This window comes from Pinus tabuliformis, chromosome Q, assembly GCF_031772625.1.
Source record: "Pinus tabuliformis cultivar Carrire ecotype Pingquan chromosome Q, CPIR1, whole genome shotgun sequence".
Taxonomy (NCBI): Eukaryota; Viridiplantae; Streptophyta; class Pinopsida; order Pinales; family Pinaceae; genus Pinus; species Pinus tabuliformis.
In genome coordinates this window covers 564,761,480-564,781,800 of record NC_142296.1, presented here as the reverse complement: position 1 = coordinate 564,781,800, position 20,321 = coordinate 564,761,480, and the positions used below count along the sequence as shown (strand labels likewise).

The following is a 20,321-nucleotide window of genomic DNA, read 5'->3' as shown; positions in this document are numbered from 1 at the left end:
AATAAACTTATTTATCCTTCAGTTTATCAAATAACTAATACACTATTCTCTTAAATCATATATATACATCAAATTAACACAATTTAAATTTTATAATTAATTAATACTCACTTAATACAATTTTTTTTTAACATTATGCTTACCAATCTCCTCATAAAATTCTTTAGAAAAATCCATTTTTTATCATTGAGCTTTGGATAAGATATCCGCGCTCTTCCATGCTTCACAATTTTTCCAAACAGTTATTACTAACATAATTAAATAATGGTAAAGGACAAAAAAGATTGACAGTGAACATTATAAAGAAGAGTTTTTCTTGTTTTTTATGAAAATATGTCAATTATTATTAGTGTTAAAGAAACAATTTCCATGGTTAAAACAATTGAATTTTTGAAACAATTTAATATGGATTCAAATATATTGATATCTCAATAAATAAATAAATGGCTAGTTATTTCTAAGGGTAACAAAACTAACTTTAAAATATTCAAACCAACAGTGCAACTATTAAATAATTTAACATAAAATATCAAAATAATATCATACAATTGTGTGACATATTTAACATTAACATAAAATATCAAAATAATATCATACAATTGTGTGACATATATAACCTTAGGAAATTATCCTTCGACACAAAGCCTATAGGAAGGAAATTTTAATGGTTCAAAGCACTATTCCACAAGAGCAGCTATTTTACTTGGGGAGACTTTTCCTTTTTTAAAATGCAATTGGTTGCATAATAGAGGGATTGAACATAGTGGAGCTTCCTACAAGAAGAAATGCACTCAGCTTCCTTAATGGGATTCCACACTAAGATATCAAAGAAATCATTCATTCTTGCTATGATCTCTTTGAATATATAAAATAATTAAATGAACCTCTTAATGATTGTTTTTATTGTTCCTTCCATATTTCTTCCAGATCTCTGGCAAATGCTTTCTGTCTGCCAACAACTATTGTAATGTGATCAGTTTTCTCGATGATTTTCACTTGGGCACGAGGGATTCTGGACTTGAGAGCCAAGCTGCATTGATGGGGAAGCAATTCGTCGTCGATTCCATGGAAAATGGTGATCTTACAGTCCAGTTTTCTCACGATTTCCAGGTAGGTATCCATCTTGCCCGCAGTCCCGCATATTACATTGTGAAGAGTATGCCAAGCAGCGTGGTGGGTGTGGCACATGAATCCATCTATCAGAAAAGTCCTGATTCTGAAACCAGTTCTTGACCCAATTCAGATTTCAACCTTATTCATTACAATTTTATTCATTCCAATATTGAAATGTTGTTTACAACTTGAATGGGCATAATGATTAAGAACATATAAAAATCTAAATCTATAATGCTCGCTTCGCACATACTAATCATAATCATAGACTCAAATCATTATAATTCACATTTATAAAATACAAAAATGTAATATAATTGTGTCTAGATTTAAAACATACAAAAATCTAAATATCCATAGAAATAGAATATGTACACTTTCATAAAATTTAATAATAAAATAAATTGAGAAACCACGTTCCAAAATCAATACCATTAAAAAATAACTCCATAATAATTCAAGGGTCGAGTATTTTATACCTGTTCCTTGTAATCTGCTTAACTATGAAGTCCCACAGGCGATGGTGCTTGCAGATGACCAAGCAGACCGTTCTGCTAACATGTTCATACCAGGAAGCAATGGAAGCCCCAAATGCAATTGGTGGCCAGACTCTCCTGGGAGCAAGCTGCCTCAGCACAAACTGGCTTCCTTGCTCTCCATTGGGTACTGGAAAATATGGCTGCGTTTAAAAAAAATTGTACGTTGGGATTCAATTTCATGATCATGGTTTACCAATAATCTGCAGTCGAAATTTTCAACACCATTTGCAATCATATTTACTTACCGGTGACAGCAGCGTTAAGGATTTGATCGATCCTGTGAATCGAGCGGCCAAGGCGAGAGCAATAATGCAGCCCAATGAATGCGCCACTATGTGGAAGGATTTAAGTTGATATGGCTGCACCACAGAACGCACTATCATGTCCACGTGTTCTGCTAACGTGTACATTGAATCTGTGGGTTTGGGACTTCTGCCAAAGCCCAGCAGGTCTACGGCGAAGAACCTGTAACTTGATTTTGCGGGATCTGAGAAATATGGGAAAATGGTCTCGGTCCAGAAAGTTGATGAAGAAATAAATCCATGAATAAATATAACGTCTGAGCGAGTATTGGGATGGCTGTCGTTCTGAACATCCATATCTGAACCTGCAAAAAAATAAGATATGAATTAATTATAGTCTGAACGCCACTCAGGGCTCAGCGATTCTTAAGCTCAGGTAACACAAGAGCGCGCCGATCACTGTGTTCATATAACAAGTTACTTTCTGAGAGCTGTTTGGATTTTTATTTTCCATGGGAGGGTGAGAAAGCGGTTGGATCACTGTGTAATTGAAAATGCACGTAGCAAATCGCATTTTTGGATTTTCATTTTCCTGGAGATGGTGGGAAAGTGGTTGCAAGATTTCTAAGGTGTGTTTTATTTGGTTGTTTTTATCTCTAATTGATCCTTTTTTGGCTTTGGCTCTGGTGGTAAGTTGCCATTCCTCCAATGGCATAATTGTCAAAATTATTGGAGCGATGGGAGAAATCATTTTCATTAATCAACTTAAATAGTTAACTACTTTAAGATTAAAATAAATTTAAAAAAAAACAAACAAACCAACCAGAAAAACAAAACCAAAAAAAACTAAAAGGGTTCAAAATTGATTTGACAGTGGCCAATAATTTATTTTTTTTTAAGATTAGCTTTTAGTTTTAGTTATATTTTATATTTTTTAATAAATTTTGTTTAAAATTTGGTTAGAATTGATTTGACAGTGGGAAAGAATTTTTTTTTTAAATTAATTTTTAGTTATATTTTATGTTTTTTAATAAAGTTGGTTTAAAAGTAGTTAGAAGTGTAGATTTGTAAGTTTTGTAGAACTAAGTGTGGGGCTAAGTGTGTGTTTTTGGAAAGGAATTGAACTGCTGACTTCACATAAAGGGGGTAGGGAATTGAACCAGTGACTTCATATCAAGGGCTCACACAAGGCGCAGGGAATTGAACTTGACTTCATATCAAGGGGCAGGCAATTGAACCAGTGACTTCACACCAAGAAAGCAGGAAATTGAACCGTTGAGTGACTTCATATGAAAAAATGCTTTACCAAAACGCCCGAACACCATCTATCCAAGATCCAGCAAACAAAAATATAATTTAAATAATTAAAAATTACAATTTTATCAAATTTATTTTAATAAAAAAAACAAAAATATTAAATAATTAGAATCAATCTATCACTTTAATCCATTTTCAAAATATTACCTAACCTCTTTAAAAAATTATAATATTTCAGAACTTTTTTCCAAAAATACAGACCCAACCTTAATTACAAGATACTAGTGCCAATATGTATATTCATTCCATTAATATAAATTGAAAAAAAAAAGAAAAACATTACATTCATTCCCGATTATTTAATATTAAAAAAAGCAAACAAACATTCCTAATTATTTAATATTAAAAAAAAGCAAGCAAATACATTACAGTATCCTGCTGGCTAAAGCCTTGGAATAATAACTTTTCTCAGTTTATCAAAAAATAATCTTTCCGTGACTTTCACTGGAAAAAGTGAATTGACTTGTGGAAAAGATAATCATTATGAAATCCAGGTTCTGATAAAAGCCTGTCTGACCAAACTTCCCAACACTGTTAGAAACTTTTACGACACTTTCCGTAAAATAATATCACTAACAATGGTAATGAAATACTGTCACAGGCAGTGGTTTTTCAGAACTTAAAACCGCTAAAAAACAAACCTGTGCAGGGTGGCTAGTTGCAGCGAACACCAGGGACCATAGCCCTAGAAATAACAGATGTAATGAATAACATATGATATGATGTTACCATACGGAAGAAAGGAGGCCACTAACCGTTTCCCTGAATTTTGACATACAGTGTCTCCTTGCATGAAGAATGCCACGAAGCACAAGTTGTGCAGTCACAGTCAGACCACCTGGGGCTGACATCCGCCTGCTGACCTTTGTGGCCGCGAAGACCTTCAACAATGGTGGAATTTACATGAAAAGTAGACTTCAACGTGGTGGTGGTCCTCAGTCTAGCACTCTGTTTGAATCTTATGGCTGCAGCCTCGGTGGCCTCGTACATTATGGTCTTAGGAATCCTCAGTTTTCTCAAGTAAAAAGTTGTGGACATCACAATCTCTCTGAACACGGGCATCCTGGCATATAGAGTATCAGAGATACCTTCCATCTGAACCTTTGTCAGGCAATGTGAAACAGCAATCTTGGTCTTCCCCTCTGCAGAATTAACAAGAATCCTGCCTGAGCTGCCGCTACTGCTGCTATCAGCTTGTTCCTGTGCAGAACTATAGCAGTAGCAGGGCTTCCATTCAGACTCAAAGGCATAATCAATGAGCTTGTAGACAACACAGAGCAGGGGATCAAGAAGGTCCAGAAAAGTGAAAACAAAATAACTCAAAATGGAAACAAGAATGCTGCCCACCATGATCAAAGCCCTCTGCAACCATGCCATCATAAAACTATCCAAAGCCCTCTGCAGCCATGCCATCATAAAACTATCCATCTTCGCCTTACCATAGAATCCCATTTCCGAGTTCAACATAATGTTTAGAAATAACTCTTCAGAATCAATCACACAAGCAAGCAATTCTAAGATATAATGTTGCGAACCAACCGATATGATTCATCATCCAAACTTCAATTCTAAATCAAATTTCATTTCCCTCTCACTCCCGCCTTATGAATATTGAAATTCCAACCAATGTTGAAATTCCAGCCATTGCTCTGAGAATGGAGAACCCCAGCAGGCCTAAAAATACAATCTATCGTCAATGCCAATGCCAATCGATACAAACGAAAAACCAGACAAAAAAACTCAAAAAATTCAACTCCCCATCTGCATCAAGACCCCAGCGCACACTTTTCTTGGGCCTCCAAAATTCACTGGTTGGCGAAGGCGTGGTGGGATCTTTGTGCAAACCAACAAGCCATGGATTGCTTGACAGAGCTGGGACCAAAGACTGAATGCGTGTATGTATGTATTTTGTATTAATGGAGTGCAGGAAAAACAGGAGGAAGCGGACGCCACGTATGGATTTTAAGCAGCTAATGAATTAATTGTCACAGATGCCTTCATTTACTTCTTCCTGCCAGAGTTGGTAGTGGTTAGCCCTCTTCAACCATCGCTCCTCACATCTAAATTCAGCCATTCGCCACCTACTCTAACGCTCCACCTTTGATTTATTTATAATTAATCTTAAAATCTCACCACCATACCATACCATACAATCTTCCCCCTCTCACAGTGTTCGTTCATGATTGTAAACTTCGCATGGACCGATTCCAAAGGGCATCCTCGCCTGTCACTGTCATTATTGAAATTCGATTCCTCATTTATGTGTACGAGGGAAGACTGTTATCTTGTCAACCCTGCGGTGCAAATTGCCATTAATGTTGCATTATTCTCGTAAAATAGACTGCTGTCCTCCATCCATGGTACGTTACTTCCCGAGGTAATCGAGTGAATTTTAAAGTCACATTATCTGTAATTTTTTAATGGATTCTCAACTACCTATTGATCATGTGGTTGGTGTTGTGTTGTTTCCAATGGTTGCTGTTCTTTCCAAAATCTTTGTCTCGCTGTTGCAGGTATGGAGCATCCTTTTTAAACTACTTTTGTCACATGTTGTGGCCGGCTATTTCTGTCTGGTGGATTTTCTTTCGGCGCCATTAACATCTTAATGTTGTTTGGTAGTTTCGTCTTTTAGTCATAAGCTATATATTGCTTGGTCATATCATGGGTTGGTACAAAGAAGATGGTGTTTCTTCTCTTAGTCATAACTTATATATATTGCTAGGTCATATCATTGGTTAGTACAGAGAAGATGGTCTTTCACATTGAATGGTTATCATTATTTCCCTATCTAATTATGAGTGATATTTTATAAAAAAAAATTACATTTAATTTTATTAATTTTTTTATCATTATTTATTTATCTACTTATTATTATTTATTTAATTATTATTATATAAGGTGTTTAAAAAGTATTAAGTTTTTATATTATTTTATCCAGAAAGAAAATTATTTAGTTTAAAATAATATTTTAATTTAAATAAAGTTTTATCTCAAATCATAGTTTTACTAAATATTTGAAAGTTTTAGTTTAATTTTAGTGGAACTTGAAAAATAGAACACTCAAATTAAAAAAAAGAAAGAAAGAAAGAGTAAAACAATAAATTTTGAGAGAAATAGACTCCTCAAAAATGTTAAGTAACTTGTTTATAAATTAATAGACTTTTTACTAATATTTTGGTGGTTTTTAAATAGTGTTAATATTGTTGTAGTGTGGATAAGTATTGTTGAGTGTAAGTTTTAGTTCAATTCTAGTGGAACTTGAAAAAAGAACACCCAAAATTTCAAATTTTCAAAAAAATGAGTAAATAAATAATTTTGAGAGAAATAGGCTACTCCAAAAGGTTAAGTAACTTGTTTACAATTAATACACCTTGAACTAATATTTTGGTGGTTTCTAAATAGTGTTAATATTGTCCAAGTTTCTTGTTTTAATAAAAGGTGATAATATTGTTGTAGTCTAGATAAGTATTGTTGAGTGGTTGTGTCTATAAGATGTAAAGGTGATTGTATATCATAAGAAAATAAGTAGTATCACCTTACAAATATCATGTGTCATAGCATTTATGTTACACAAGGAGTTTTGTTATTAAAGTCTAAAATATTATTGCATATCACTTTCATTTAGTATATTGTGCTTATCAGTAAGTTGTCTAATCTTATAATAAAATTTGATTGAGTTGTAAGAATTCGACATTACACATAATGAAAGTACCCATTGATATATTAGTTTGATTGAATTTTTAAAAATGTGAGTTGATTCAAAATAAAGCAAACCCCTTAGTATATTGTGCATATTTAGAAGTTATCCAATCTTACAATAAAATTTGATTGAGTTGTCAAGAATTTGACATTACACACAATAAAAGTTCTCATCAATATATATGTTTGATTGAATTTTTAGGGATTTGAGTTGATTCAAAATAAAGCAAAACCCTTGATAAAATAGTTTAATTATCCATCAATTTTTATTTTTTTTCAAAAAGAAAAAAATCAACAAACTTTCATTATGAATATAAATTGTTTGCATATGAGTAATTGCCAAAGATGTATCCCATATCTCAAATGATCAAAGTCTTGGAACACCTGAACTTATAAGGATACTTCCACATTTTCCAGGCTATACATCTATAATTGTATCTCCATCTACTTTCAAAATAAAATTCCTATGAAATTTATAATTCTATCACAACAAGTAGTTTGTCTTTTGACAGTTAAAATGTTTTCATCAAAATCTAAAGATCTACCGTGTTGTTTGTTACAACAGGAATTCGGTTTCTTATGAAATATATATTATCCTGATTATTTGAAGGGAATCATTAGAATATTTTGAGAAATTGATCTCCCTTGGTATCTTGTTGCCTCCCTCCTTGGATAGTGTATCTACTACATAATTTTGCTCCTGTAAATATGTGAAAATGTCAATCTCTGAAAACTACTAATCAACACTCTAATGTGCTTCATCCAATTAGTGAGCATGGACGGCTCAAAAGTTGACATCTTCAGAACTCAATAGATAACCAATTTGGAATCTCCATAAACATCCAAGGACTCAATGGATAGCCATTTTGCATTGTATAAGATCCCCCATAGAGCGACATTCTTTGCTTGGTTATTTGTACCAACCCCATTATTCCAACAATGTAAGTAATCAAAATTACCAGGCTCCAGAACAATATATGTCCCACTGCCACAAGCATTATTGGATGTCGCTCCATCAAAGAAACCAGCAGGATATCTACTACAAATTTCCACGGGTTGAATATTTCTCATTGGAATCTTCTTTGATATGGAACCAATTTCATTATAATATGCAATTATCTTCAAACATGCATTTATGATGCCAGTTGTAACATCATAAAAAATAAGAGCATTCCGACATCTCCATATTCCCCAAAGAATATAAAAGGGAAGGGAACGATATTCCTTAAAGCTTGAGAACGACTACCTAAAGTAAGCCTCTATAGTATTGTTATCCCATTCAACATAAGTATATAGAATTTTCAGTACCCCAAGAGGTGCACCACACCTTTATGCTTTGCATAAGATGCACCTCTTGAGTCCTATGAAGCCTCTCTTAACTAAATTGTCCCATGTTAATATTTTGACCCACCAAACCAACTATGCAAAGCACTTGAACGTTAAAAGGAGCTCCCACTTCTAGAGTTTTTGAAACCAAATATTATTCACTAAAGCGTCCTGAACAAGAGATATATAAATATATGCATCTTTAACCGAGAAATGTCATTTCTTAATTTTCTCATACCATGTAAGAATATCTACATTATTTAACAAATATATACTCGTCATGTATAAATCGTGAATTTTTTCTCAATCATAAGCTAGCTCCCTAGATAAATTAATCAATCATATATATATAGATATATAACTTTTTATCTTATAAACAATAATTTATCTTTCTCTATATTATTAACCATTTATTTTATTCAGCATGGTATAATGCATTATAATTTTTGAATTATAATTTTTCAACATATTTTTAATTTAAGGTGATTTATTATTATATTAAAATTAGACAATTATATATATTAATAGAAATAAAACACACACACACACACATATATATACACACATATATATATATATATATATAATATTAGTTAATCATATTTCTTAATTTTTGGTCATCATATTTAACAATATAATATTTTATTAGTTACTTGATTTTGTGCTAGAATTTGTCTTTGTTATTTTTTTTCATTAAACTATATTTAAGTTAAGCACCAAGTACTCTACTTATTATATTTTACTCTACTTATTTAAACTTTATATATCCAAATATCTTTATAATATTTGAATAATTATAAATAATAAAATTTTAATCGTCATCAGACTCACTTTTACTTACGTGATAAGTAAGTCAATTTCTAAGCTTTTGTATCGATATCTAAACTACTTATATTGTTTAATTCCATGCTAATAGATTTTCATAACTACCATAGTAATCAATATTTAAACAAACTACCTTCGCTGATCTCGGCGATAAAAATCACGACAAAAAAAAACTATATATTGTAGAATTTTACCATGTTTGGAAGAAAACCATTACATAACAAGGTCGTTGTTAAAAACAAGGAAATCGACAACTCCGTAAAATCATAGCCACTTTTTCAACGACCACGATACTAATCCATTATCTTTTATGAAAGTAATAACTTTTATCTTTGTAAAACTTTATATCTTTTCAATTCTAAAATTATCTCTCACGAGAGTAAATTTTTTATATATTTGAAAAAAAAAGATGGGGTGGAGCTAGTACTCACAATTAATAAGTAAATATTAACAAAAACTTGGATACTAGATATAAATTTTTAGAGCTTTATCACATTGAATCAATATTAATTATTAGATATGTAGAAACTCTACTTTTTGAGTTTTGTATATGTGATTTTCAAAGAGGAGATGTATACTTTTAATCATTAAGTTTATTCAAGTTTGCAAAAATTTTAAATATTTTTCAATCGCCAAAACAAAAGTAAAATAAGATTAGTTGTACAACCCATTTTCATTAAAAAAGACAAGTGTCATTGTAGGGGCGAATGTAGATTTTGAAACGCTCAAGCTTTGCACTAGCTAAAATGATTGCCATGGTGGATTTTGGTCCAATTGTAGAAACAAAAAAAGGAAAAATTGCAAAACCTATGGTTTGATACAAAGATAAGATAAACGGGTGTCCTGTGTTCACACATTCGTGGAGGGTGACACTACCAACGGGTGCCCTTTGTTCATGCACTGGTGGAGGGTGGCACTACCGAATCGTAATTTTGATAAGCATTCATTGCAAAAAGCATAATAAAATAAGCAAACGCTACTTCTAGGAGTTGTGCAAGTCTACTTCTATAATAATGTAGCTTTAGGTGTTTACCACATCTCCTGAGCTACCTCAATTCATTACGCATGGCATAAGATGATTTCACAAGTCAGGGTTAGGATGGGATCGGGTGTTTTTGTCAACTCGATTTCTACGAGAAATAAAGCTACAAGAATGAAAAAATTAACTATTAGGTGAGTGAACTTATTCTCATTCCCAGTATTGTCACAATGCATGTTTTTTGTCATCAATATGGTGGAAATGATGGTGTAGGGATTTTTTGATGAGCTATCATTGACCCAACTCAACTGATGTCTATGTTTGTGGTTGTTCAGGCTCTTCCTACATCTTCATAATCAATAGATATTCATAATAGTAATAGGACCTTATTTAATAGTAATAGGGATTGCTTGCCTATTATTTAGTAAGTAAGTGGTTGTTCCACTTGTTGATTAAGTAAGTTGTTATGCACATATGTAAGCATGCACTACATAACAACATGTTTACGAAGATGAGTAAAATACATGTCATGTATGGAAGGCATGCCATCTTCAGAGCCATCAAAGAAGCCTAAACATATCATTTATTGAAATTCTTTTCTAATTGTTTTATGTAGTTGAATATACCATATTTGAGTAGTATAATACAAGGGAAGTCACCCACATCATCAAATTTTTTTGAGTGGGTTGGTGGGAAGGGGAGGCCTTGAACGAAACAATGTTGCGGGGGGGTTAACTTGCAAACATAAAGGTAGAAAGGATCTCTTCAAGCCCAAACTATGTATTGAATTCATTGTTTTCTCTTTGAGTTCTCTATCCATGTGGTATATGCCCAAGGTTATATGCTTCATGTGCCTATGATTTTTGGCATTTCATGCATGCAAGTGTCATTCTTTGTGCCTCCTAGATGTGATAATCAATGTCTTGTTCTTATGTCTTCACTAATGGATGAGTAAAATCTAATTGTTGTTTAAGCTAGTGAATCCATTGGGTAAATGACAATTTTAGCTCAGTCAAAAGGGAAGTAGGAAAAAACTATATCGATATATAGGTGTGTCAATCAAATCTAGTATGGGTTATGGCTCTCAAATGGACTTGGAAGCCAGTGGATCAATTAGTTAAGAAGAAAAGAATTGAATGTCAACAACTAAATATGCTCATACTAAAGATGGATTTGGGACTAGAAAATAATTCTCTTTGCATTTGGTTCAAGGGACACTAATTACATGGAACATGTACACATTTTTCAAGACACACAGGGGCCTTGGCTCTATTATGATTCCTCTAGTTTTGAGCATCATGGGAGTGATGTATTATGCAATCATAATAACACATTATGGCCCCATGTTATAGAGTAGAGACTTGGAATACATGGTAGAATTCTTCATATTCATCTTGTTCATTCTTTGGTGAGAACTCACTAGAACCTTCTTTCATTTCTACTTCTCTTATTTCAGTTAAAAATCCAAAATTTGTTTTTTTATCCAAAAATAAATCTTTCTTCTTGTAATTTATAGAACACTCACAAGTAAGACATAAGGAATCAAAGAACTCCATTCATATGAATTATGTGCCATTATATTAGCATGAGCATCTCTTTATAAGATATTATATGTAGACTGAAAGGAAAGTGAAGTGATATTCATTGCGCTAGTAGAAGATAATGTTCATTGGTATGTAATTACACTCTTTAAGCTGAAATTTGTCCTCTTGCATTTACTTTACGTCATTTTTCAACTTTCTCTTACTTTTTTAATTTGTGAGGGAAATCCTCACAAATTAGTTTTTTCTCATAGTTAAATTTTCTTATATACCTTATGGGTATGTACTCTTAACCCAATTCTAGTAAGTGATTCATAATTGAATACATCTATTTTGGCCTAATAAAGAAAACCCTATAGAATCTCCATTCAGCAACATGGAAAAACATAATACGAACTAAGTGAGTTTTATCAAAGATTGTTGGAAAGTGGTTATTCAAAATTACACCTAAACACAACTCAAATAAATGCAAGAAAAGGCAGAAGAATTGATGCCATGGATAACTAATCTCAATGGTGAAGTTGGTTCCTCTTCTAATCCACATTTTGTAGCAACAACCCCTAAAGATACTTCTCATGTAGACAAGATTCTTCGCTGACAAGTTCCAAAGGGATTTGGAATTACAAAGAACATTGTTTGAAATTGCACAAAAGATGTTGTATCTTGCTTCTTGTCCCTCTGAAATTGCATATAAGACGTATCTTGCTTGCTACCACTTAGACATTAGGGCTAAAGAGTTTCGATCCAAGGCCTACTACTGATGCTCAAGCTAGTAGCATTGTTGCTTCATTATCTCAATTACACATAAGATGATGATAGTAATAGAATATTGTGGCAGTGGTGAAGTGGTGAAGTGGTGGGTTGGTGAAAGGTGTTTGACACTTTGACACAACTAACACTCTAACAAAGTAGGTGGCAGGTAGAAAACAACAGAGTGTTTAATAATGTCACAACTTTGCTCAAACTTAGGTTAATTCAAGTTTTGTAAACTGGGATGAATCTTTTTGACATATTATAATTGAAAACTTAGGTTATCTCAATTTTTATAATTGAAAAATTACATTGAAGAATGTGAAGCATGCGATAAGACCCCAAATCCTATTGACCAATAACATTTGAAAAAGAATAGATTTTTATTTTATTATATAAATGAAAATTATTTTTTATCTATCTTACGCGTCAAAAAATGTAAAAAAAATTATGATCAAATCACAGCAAATCGAAAATTAATATATGATCAATGATCAATCGATCGTTATATCCCTACATAGCCTTTTACAGGGACTAATAATGTCAGGTGTATGACACATCATTCAACAATTTATATCTTAAAATTAAAACCCTAGATCCATCTTAACTTTAGATCTATTGAACGTCGAGAGGGATCAAATCTCTCAAGGTGCAAAACTCGTTTTTAAGTGCAAAACTTGAGGAAAGGTTTACACATCAAGAGATTTGATCTCTCTCGACACTTGAAAGGTCCAAAGTTAAGATAGATCTTGGTTGGTTATATATATATACACACAAAACTATGGGTTGTCAAAATGTAGTCGTAAATTGACTCTTTGACTTCATTTTATGTGAACTACCATATCAATATTTATAAGCATTAGTTTGTCATAATTTTTTAATTTTAAATAATTTGATTTTTTTTTTTTAATCAAGTCAAAATGTTTATATAACATATATGGAAATTACAACATCTCTTCCATACTAGTTTGGACAGTGCCTCTCGACACATTAAAATTTCAAAGATTCAATTAAAGTATTTTTATAACAAAAAAAATAAGTTAATAAATTAAATTTATAATGATTAATTATTCAAAATATATTTTTAATATTCAAAATATTATTTCATATCAAAATAGAAAAATAATAAATACCAATTATTAAAAAATATTTTAAAATTGAAAAACACTTGTACTTTGTGTTATGAAAAGTTGTGGTCAAATCTCACATAAGCATTACACTATTTCTCCCTATGAGGATAGAGGAGAATTTCTCATTCTTCAAATTATAGAGGAATTCTAACATCTATATACCTAAAAAATGATAAATTATTTTCTATCCTCATATATATATATATATATATATATATATATATATTTGAAATTGGTAGGATGGATGGGAAAACCACCATGAATGTCCAAAAGGATTGCCAGAATGCATATTTTTTTTTTCTCTGCAAATACTAAAATCTATTAACTGAAAAGAGGAATATTTTTACATGGAGTTGAGGCCTCAGAGATCAGAACCCGAGAGCACTCAACACAGCAGAACTGCCCCCTTACAAAAAGAACCTGGGGAGACCAGTTACATAGAGCTAGAAAACAGATATAAAACCCAGAGAAATATTTGTAGAACGAAGATAGAGACATTGACAGCAGAAAAGCCTAAATTCTAAGCAAACCAACTGGTAAGTAAACCACCACTTCCCCGAAGGGAAGCCAAAACAACAGGCTGAAGATGTTGAACCTTGACTGTGAGCAAAAATGCCTGGAGGTGGTCATCTGAGCGGTATCAAAAACAAAAAAAGGAGAAAAGCAGGCACAGGTGGCATTAAACTTCCATATCCTCACCAGGAGTCTTCTCCGCTACCAGACACGCGCTGCCAATCCTCAGACTTTCATTGCCATCTGTCTCGCTAACAGGGTTCGCCAAGGAATGACTTGTGGCGCCAAGAGTCCCTTCCCCAGCTACTGGGCTTATGTCTTCAAGGGGCGGAATGATTTTAGGAATTTCATCCTGACCAGACTTATCACTCTTCCGATACTCCGGGCTTCCCTCATCCATTGAATGCTCACTGCTTTGAGAAGGAACAAGAGCGATGCATTCCAGAGGGGAGATTTGATTTTCTTCTTCCGAAAGGATTATAGTGATGTGAGCAGTAATCAGAGGCCTATTCAGATTGCTTTGAAATTTGAAATGCGTGGTTTGGAAAGCGCTATTTGGAATTGGCTTGTGCCCAGAGCTCAAAGGAGGCACATCCTCATTAGAGGAGGGAGGATTAATAGGCAACTATTCAGGGTCCACAGAATGACCGGTAGTTGGATGATTGCCGCTTCCACGTCGCCCCCCAGAACGATTCTTCCTGCCCTGGCGAACCATTATGAAAAGTGAAGGGGAAGGCACAGAGAGACCAGAGACAACAACAGGGGGATGGAAAGAATGACACAGAGACCGAATTAAACGCACAGAGAAAGCCCGAGACGGAGATGCAACACGTCCAATTCTAAATTCAAGAGCTTTGGAGAGCTTACCCCTTAAAGCCGTGCTAATCCTTCCGTGGGGAACCTTAGCGTAATAGAACCTCTTCCAGAAATACAGAGAGTCGGCCTGGAGCTTGCCTCTGTTTGCAAGGTTCTGCCTATCACCATAAACCACATCAAACCAGGGCCCGGAGAAGTAAGACTAAGTGCGAGGTGTGAGTAGAACATACATGATCGACATGATTATAACAGCCACAGTGTTGCGTTGAACAGCGCACTCCATTAATGCAAAAATCCTACAGTATCTAACCTTAATAACTCCATCCCTCTTGCGCGAGGTGAAAACCTGGGAAGCCACACCCTGCAGCTGGCAGTACCTGGTTTTACAATCTTGCATGACATTCATTTAATTCATTTGTGCCACCTGCACCCAGGGTGCCAGAATGCATATTAATATCGAAGAGGAGTTTTTTTCCAGCCGTCGTCATTCTAGGTCATTATTTTTTGTGATACCCTAACTTTACCCCTGGATTGTAAATAAATATATACATATGAAACCTAGGCTAGTGAAACGATACATGTTAATTAGACTCGTGAGCCAAAGATTACTTTTGGGGCCGGTGTGATCAATGTGTGCATATTTGTTTATATGTTTTGGGGCTAGAAATCCTAGTTTTGTAAATATGTAATTACATGCACATTAACAAAATACATTATTACTACATATCAAGTCAGAAAAAAGAGTATGGGGGGTTAAGACTCCATGAGTTTTAAAAGGGGTTTTGTATGGCTTAATAATTATTAAAAGTGCATATTTCTTAACTTAAGTCCAAATCAAGCTAATTTCAAAGGGGCCATGTGTCAGGAGAATGACATGCACATTAAAAGTGAGTATGTTTTTATTATTGTTAGGTCCCTATAATACTAGTGCATTCTATTATTATTATTGTCATTGTAGACCCTTATTGTTATTTTTGTCCCCATATTGTTATTATTGTGCTCCATAGAAGGCCATTATTGTTATTTTTGTGCCCTTACATTATTATTGTTATGTCGGCTCTAATTATATTGTGACCCCTTAGACTTCTATATATAGAAAGCAGGTCTTGTCATTTGTATCATCCAAGAATTGTTCATTTGTGTAATGTAAAGGATGTTTCCCCCTCGAAGAGGCTACTTTTGAAGTCGTTGATCTATCTCATTCTTCTATTTTGTGAGGTTGTTGCATAACAATTGGTATCAGAGACTTGGCAAGAAAAATTGAAAGCAAAATTATGGCAACAAGGAAGCCTACCAATCACAACTATAAAGATGGAAATGTTGTTATCCCTATAAGGTTGACACGACAACAATTGGAAGAAAAAGAGAAAAAGGGTTTTGTTACACTTGTGATAGAAAATGCACTAAAGGTCATAAGTGTGATGCGAAGAAATTATTTTACATAGATTGTGAAGAGGAAGAAGAAAAGGAACAAGAAACATCAAAATATGAGGATACACACCAAGAACAAACCCTAGAGAAAGAAGAAATGAATCAGACCATATCTTGTAATGAATTGGCTGGAATTACCACTCCTCAGCCTATTAAGATAGAAGGACATATCAAGAAGAAAAAGGTAATAGTGTTGATTGATTCGGGCAGTACCCATAATTTTATTCATTGTAAAATAGTGAAGGAATTGAATTGCTTCCTATATCCAACACCAGAGTGTCAAGTGATGGTTGAAAATGGAGGAACCTTTAATTTCTCTGGAAATTTCCATAATATCAAGCTATCCATGGGAGAATATGTGTTGAATATTCCAATGCTTTCCATTCCAATGGGTGGTGCTGATGTTGTACTAGGAATCCAATGGCTACAATCTTTGGGTACAATATCTTTTCATTTTCAAGAACTTTTCTTGAAATTTTTTTCAAAAGGAAAGGAAGTTGAATTAAGGGGTGTCGTAGGGAAACTAGGAAAGGTAATCAACTCTAACTACATGACAAAGCTTCTAAAGAAAGAACAATGAGGCGTAATTGCACAATTATGTTTGCTAGAGGTTCCCACATCGAAATCATCTATTTCTCCAGATCTCGAAAAATTCTTGGACAATCAATCCAAGGTATTTGAGACTCCCAAAGGCCTCCCACCTATTCATGACCATGATCATGATATTCATATGATTCTAAGAAGTATTCCTCCAAACATTAGCCCTTACAGATATTGCTATGCCCAAAAGAGTCAAATTGAACATATGGTTGCAGAAATGCCAGAGTCTGGTATAATTTAACCTAGTCAAAGTTCTTTCTATGCTCCAGTAGTATTGGTGCACAAGAAGGATGGATCATGGCGCATGTGTCTGAATTATAGGGAGCTCAACAAGCTCACTATTAAAGATAAATTTCCCATTCTTTTCATTGATGAATTATTGGATGAATTGCATGGAGCAATTTACTTCACCAAGTTGGACCTTCATTAAGGATATCATCAAATTATGTAGAATTTTGTAGATTTTTTCCTACAAATCAGCTAGTTTTGATACCATGTAGAACCTTTTCCACAAATCAGCTAGCTCTGATACCATGTAGAAATTTCCCACCTGTAAATCAACCTGGTAATGCAACGTACTAAAGAAAAACACTTGATCTACTTCTACAAACAATTTAGCGGAAGCTTAATCAACCATGAGCAACATCAATAAGAAAACATATAATTGATAAGAAGGAACCAATCACACATAACACAGAAGAATTTACTCGGGGAAAGCACCTGCCTAAAACCCCATCTCTGTATTATCATACAAGTGGAAATATAGTCTAGATTACACAAAACCTTAGCTCGGAAGCTATCCAGCTCTCAGTACAATCCCTCTACTGCTCATAGACAGTCAAAGGCTACTCACAAACCTTTTCCTCTGCCCTCCAAGCCTCCTATTTCCTTGTGCAGTTTCCTTTGGGTCTAGTGCTGCCACCTGTGTGAATTGGCCTCTTCACACACTCACTAACCTCTGATCTAACTACACAAACTTGAAGGAGATAAATCATCATCATGGATGAGCTTCCTTTATAGGAAAAATATTCATCCAACTGATAGTACATTGTCCCTTCTCTGATCTCAACTGGGTCTTTGTCTGAACTGACATGCATCAGTTATCCATGAGTGAATACACAGTTATCTGAAAATAATAGTTGTCACATGCATGCAAGCATCAAAAAACTATATCTCATTAATTCAACAACTTGTTAAATTAATCTAACTGAACTTGACTAAGTTAAACTAAGTCAACTGATCCTTTCAATATAGAACTCATCCTTGATTCCTCAATCAATGGAGCAAATCAAGGACACATTCCCCAATTAGTGGAGAAATAATTGCATGTTGTCACAAAGACTTCAAGTTTGCTTTTCCTTAACTAATTAACTCATGGAGAATTAATTAATTAATTAATATTCTTAACTGCTGGTGAGACCAAATTCAAATTTATTTCCTATAGATAGACCAGGGACCGCTATAAATAGGAAGGGACCCAGAAATGCTATTTTTAGAAGATGCTATTTTTAGCAGTTTCACCTCTCACCCAAGGTGGCCAAAATGCTCATTAGCCAAACTGCTATTTTTAGAAGTGCTATTTTTAATAGTTCTATTTTTATCACTTTCTAAATTTAGCATTTCTTGTTGCACATTTTCAACACTCCCTCTCAACAAGAAAGGCTTCCTCTCGAACCCGATCCTGTAACTCTGGAATGTTTTGCATGTAACACATCTACCAAGTGTGGTTGCTCCAACAACACTAGGAAAAAAAAAACTCCCAACTGACCACTCTGTTGGGCTAGAAACATACTTTAATGTTGAAGCTATACCTATTGCTGACAAGTGCTCCCTCTCTGACCTTTGTGCTACTACAACATCTCCATGCATCTCGTATTTTTGCACCCTTCTCCGTGCTACTCTACACTTTGCAACACACTTGTGCCTCTCGCATTGTTGCAGCCTGCATGCTCTGCGCTGTCTTAGGATTCCCTGCACTGTAGCTCTCTCTATCGCTCCATCCGCATCTATCTCTACCCAATCAATCAGTTCCTGCTATTCCACATTGGGGCTCCGATAGCAAGGTCTCATCCAAGAGGTTGGGTACCTCAAGGATCCTGCCCCTCCTCTTTGGGACGATCACTCTATATCACCCCACCTCCTACCTGGAGGTATGGCTGCATGTGATCCCTCAGCCCACCTGGCTCAAAGTTTCCCTCTATTGGAGGTCTTTGCATGAGTAGATGTCTCTACTTGATCTCCACTCAGCTTCCCCTGTTGTGGTTGTTCCACAACCTCATGAAGTTGTTGCACCAATCATGGCTCCTCCACAATTGTCTAAGACTTCTTCTGGCTTTGCATGTTGAGAGGTAATTTACTCTCCTTCTCAACCACCAAGTATCTAACCTTTGCCTTGCTCCTCAAGGCTTTGCATGCATCTTGTACCTCAAGTGCATACAGGTTCTTGGCTAGCACACCTGTTGGGTATACGACCAAAGTCCCACATTGACTAGAAGTGGGGAGGATCATGGGTATATAAGGATGGACAAATATCTCCATTGGTATGAGGCCTTTTGGGGTAAAGCCCAAAAACAAATCCATGAGGGCTTAGGCCCAAAGTGGACAATATCATACCATTGTGGAGATATGTGGTATCTAGAGTACTAACAAGTGGTATCAGAGCCATGCCCCTAAGTTAGCCAAGTGGATCTATTGGAGGTCTTTGCATGAGTAGATGTCTCTACTCGATCTCCACTCAGCTTCCCCTGTTGTGGTTGTTCCACAACCTCATGAAGCTGCTGCACCAATCGTGGCTCCTCCACAATTGTCTAAGACTTCTTCTGGCTTTGCATGTTGAGAGGTAATTTACTCTCCCTCTCAACCACTAAGTATCTAACCTTTGCCTTGCTCCTCAAGGCTTTGCATTCATCTTGTACCTCAAGTGCATACAGGTTCTTGGCTAGCACACCTGTTGGGTATACGACCAAAGTCCCACATTGACTAGAAGTGGGGAGGATCATGGGTATATAAGGATGGACAAATATCTCCATTGGTATGAGGCCTTTTTGGGTAAAGCCCAAAAACAAATCCATGAGGGCTTAGGCCCAAAGTGGACAATATCATACCATTGTGGAGATATGTGGTGTCCAGAGTCCTTACAACACCAATCTATTTCCATTTTCCCGCCGTGACGAAATTTTCTAGAAAAAGAGCTAAGTTTAAATCAGCGATATCTCCCTCATCTGAACTCCGATTCAGCCGATTTTTTTTTTTGGTATTTTTCCGCAAGTAATCCAAATCTGCTATTTATTTCTGAAAATTTTGTACAAAAATTTTCAGATCTTCTCTGCAAACTCTCGGCCCAAAACTCAAAAATTTGAAATCTTCTCTCACTATATTGTTCTTTCCTTGATCACCTGTGCTCCGATACCATGTAGAATTTTGTAGAATTTTTCCTACAAATCAGCTAGCTTTGATACCATGTAGAACTTTTTCTACAAATCAACTAGCTCTGATACCAT

General features: G+C 34.7%; 1 protein-coding gene across 1 annotated transcript; it reads right to left on the bottom strand.

Annotated features, from left to right (window-relative positions):
- Positions 1-550: 550 nt before the first annotated feature.
- On the bottom strand, positions 551-5,146 carry LOC149220697 (putative lysophospholipase BODYGUARD 1). Its single transcript, XM_089382838.1, has 4 exons — positions 3,967-5,146; positions 1,898-2,259; positions 1,593-1,792; positions 551-1,216 (listed from the first exon to the last, which is right to left on the bottom strand). The coding sequence occupies exons 1-4, from the start codon at positions 4,676-4,678 to the stop codon at positions 901-903; spliced, it is 1,590 nt and encodes a 529-aa protein (XP_089238964.1). The 5' UTR covers positions 4,679-5,146; the 3' UTR covers positions 551-900.
- Between the last annotated feature and the right edge of the window lie 15,175 nt (positions 5,147-20,321).

What these genes read in the sequence shown, in the direction of transcription:
- LOC149220697 (XM_089382838.1), bottom strand. Translation starts at nt 4,678, where the DNA reads ATGTTGAACTCGGAAATGGGATTCTATGGTAAGGCGAAGATGGATAGT. An exon ending in TGTCAAAATTCAGGGAAACG is followed by an intron (nt 2,260 to 3,966) that starts GTTAGTGGCCTC and finishes ATTTTTTTGCAG; the next exon opens with GTTCAGATATGGATGTTCAG. An exon ending in AAGCAGATTACAAGGAACAG is followed by an intron (nt 1,217 to 1,592) that starts GTATAAAATACT and finishes AACTGGTTTCAG; the next exon opens with AATCAGGACTTTTCTGATAG.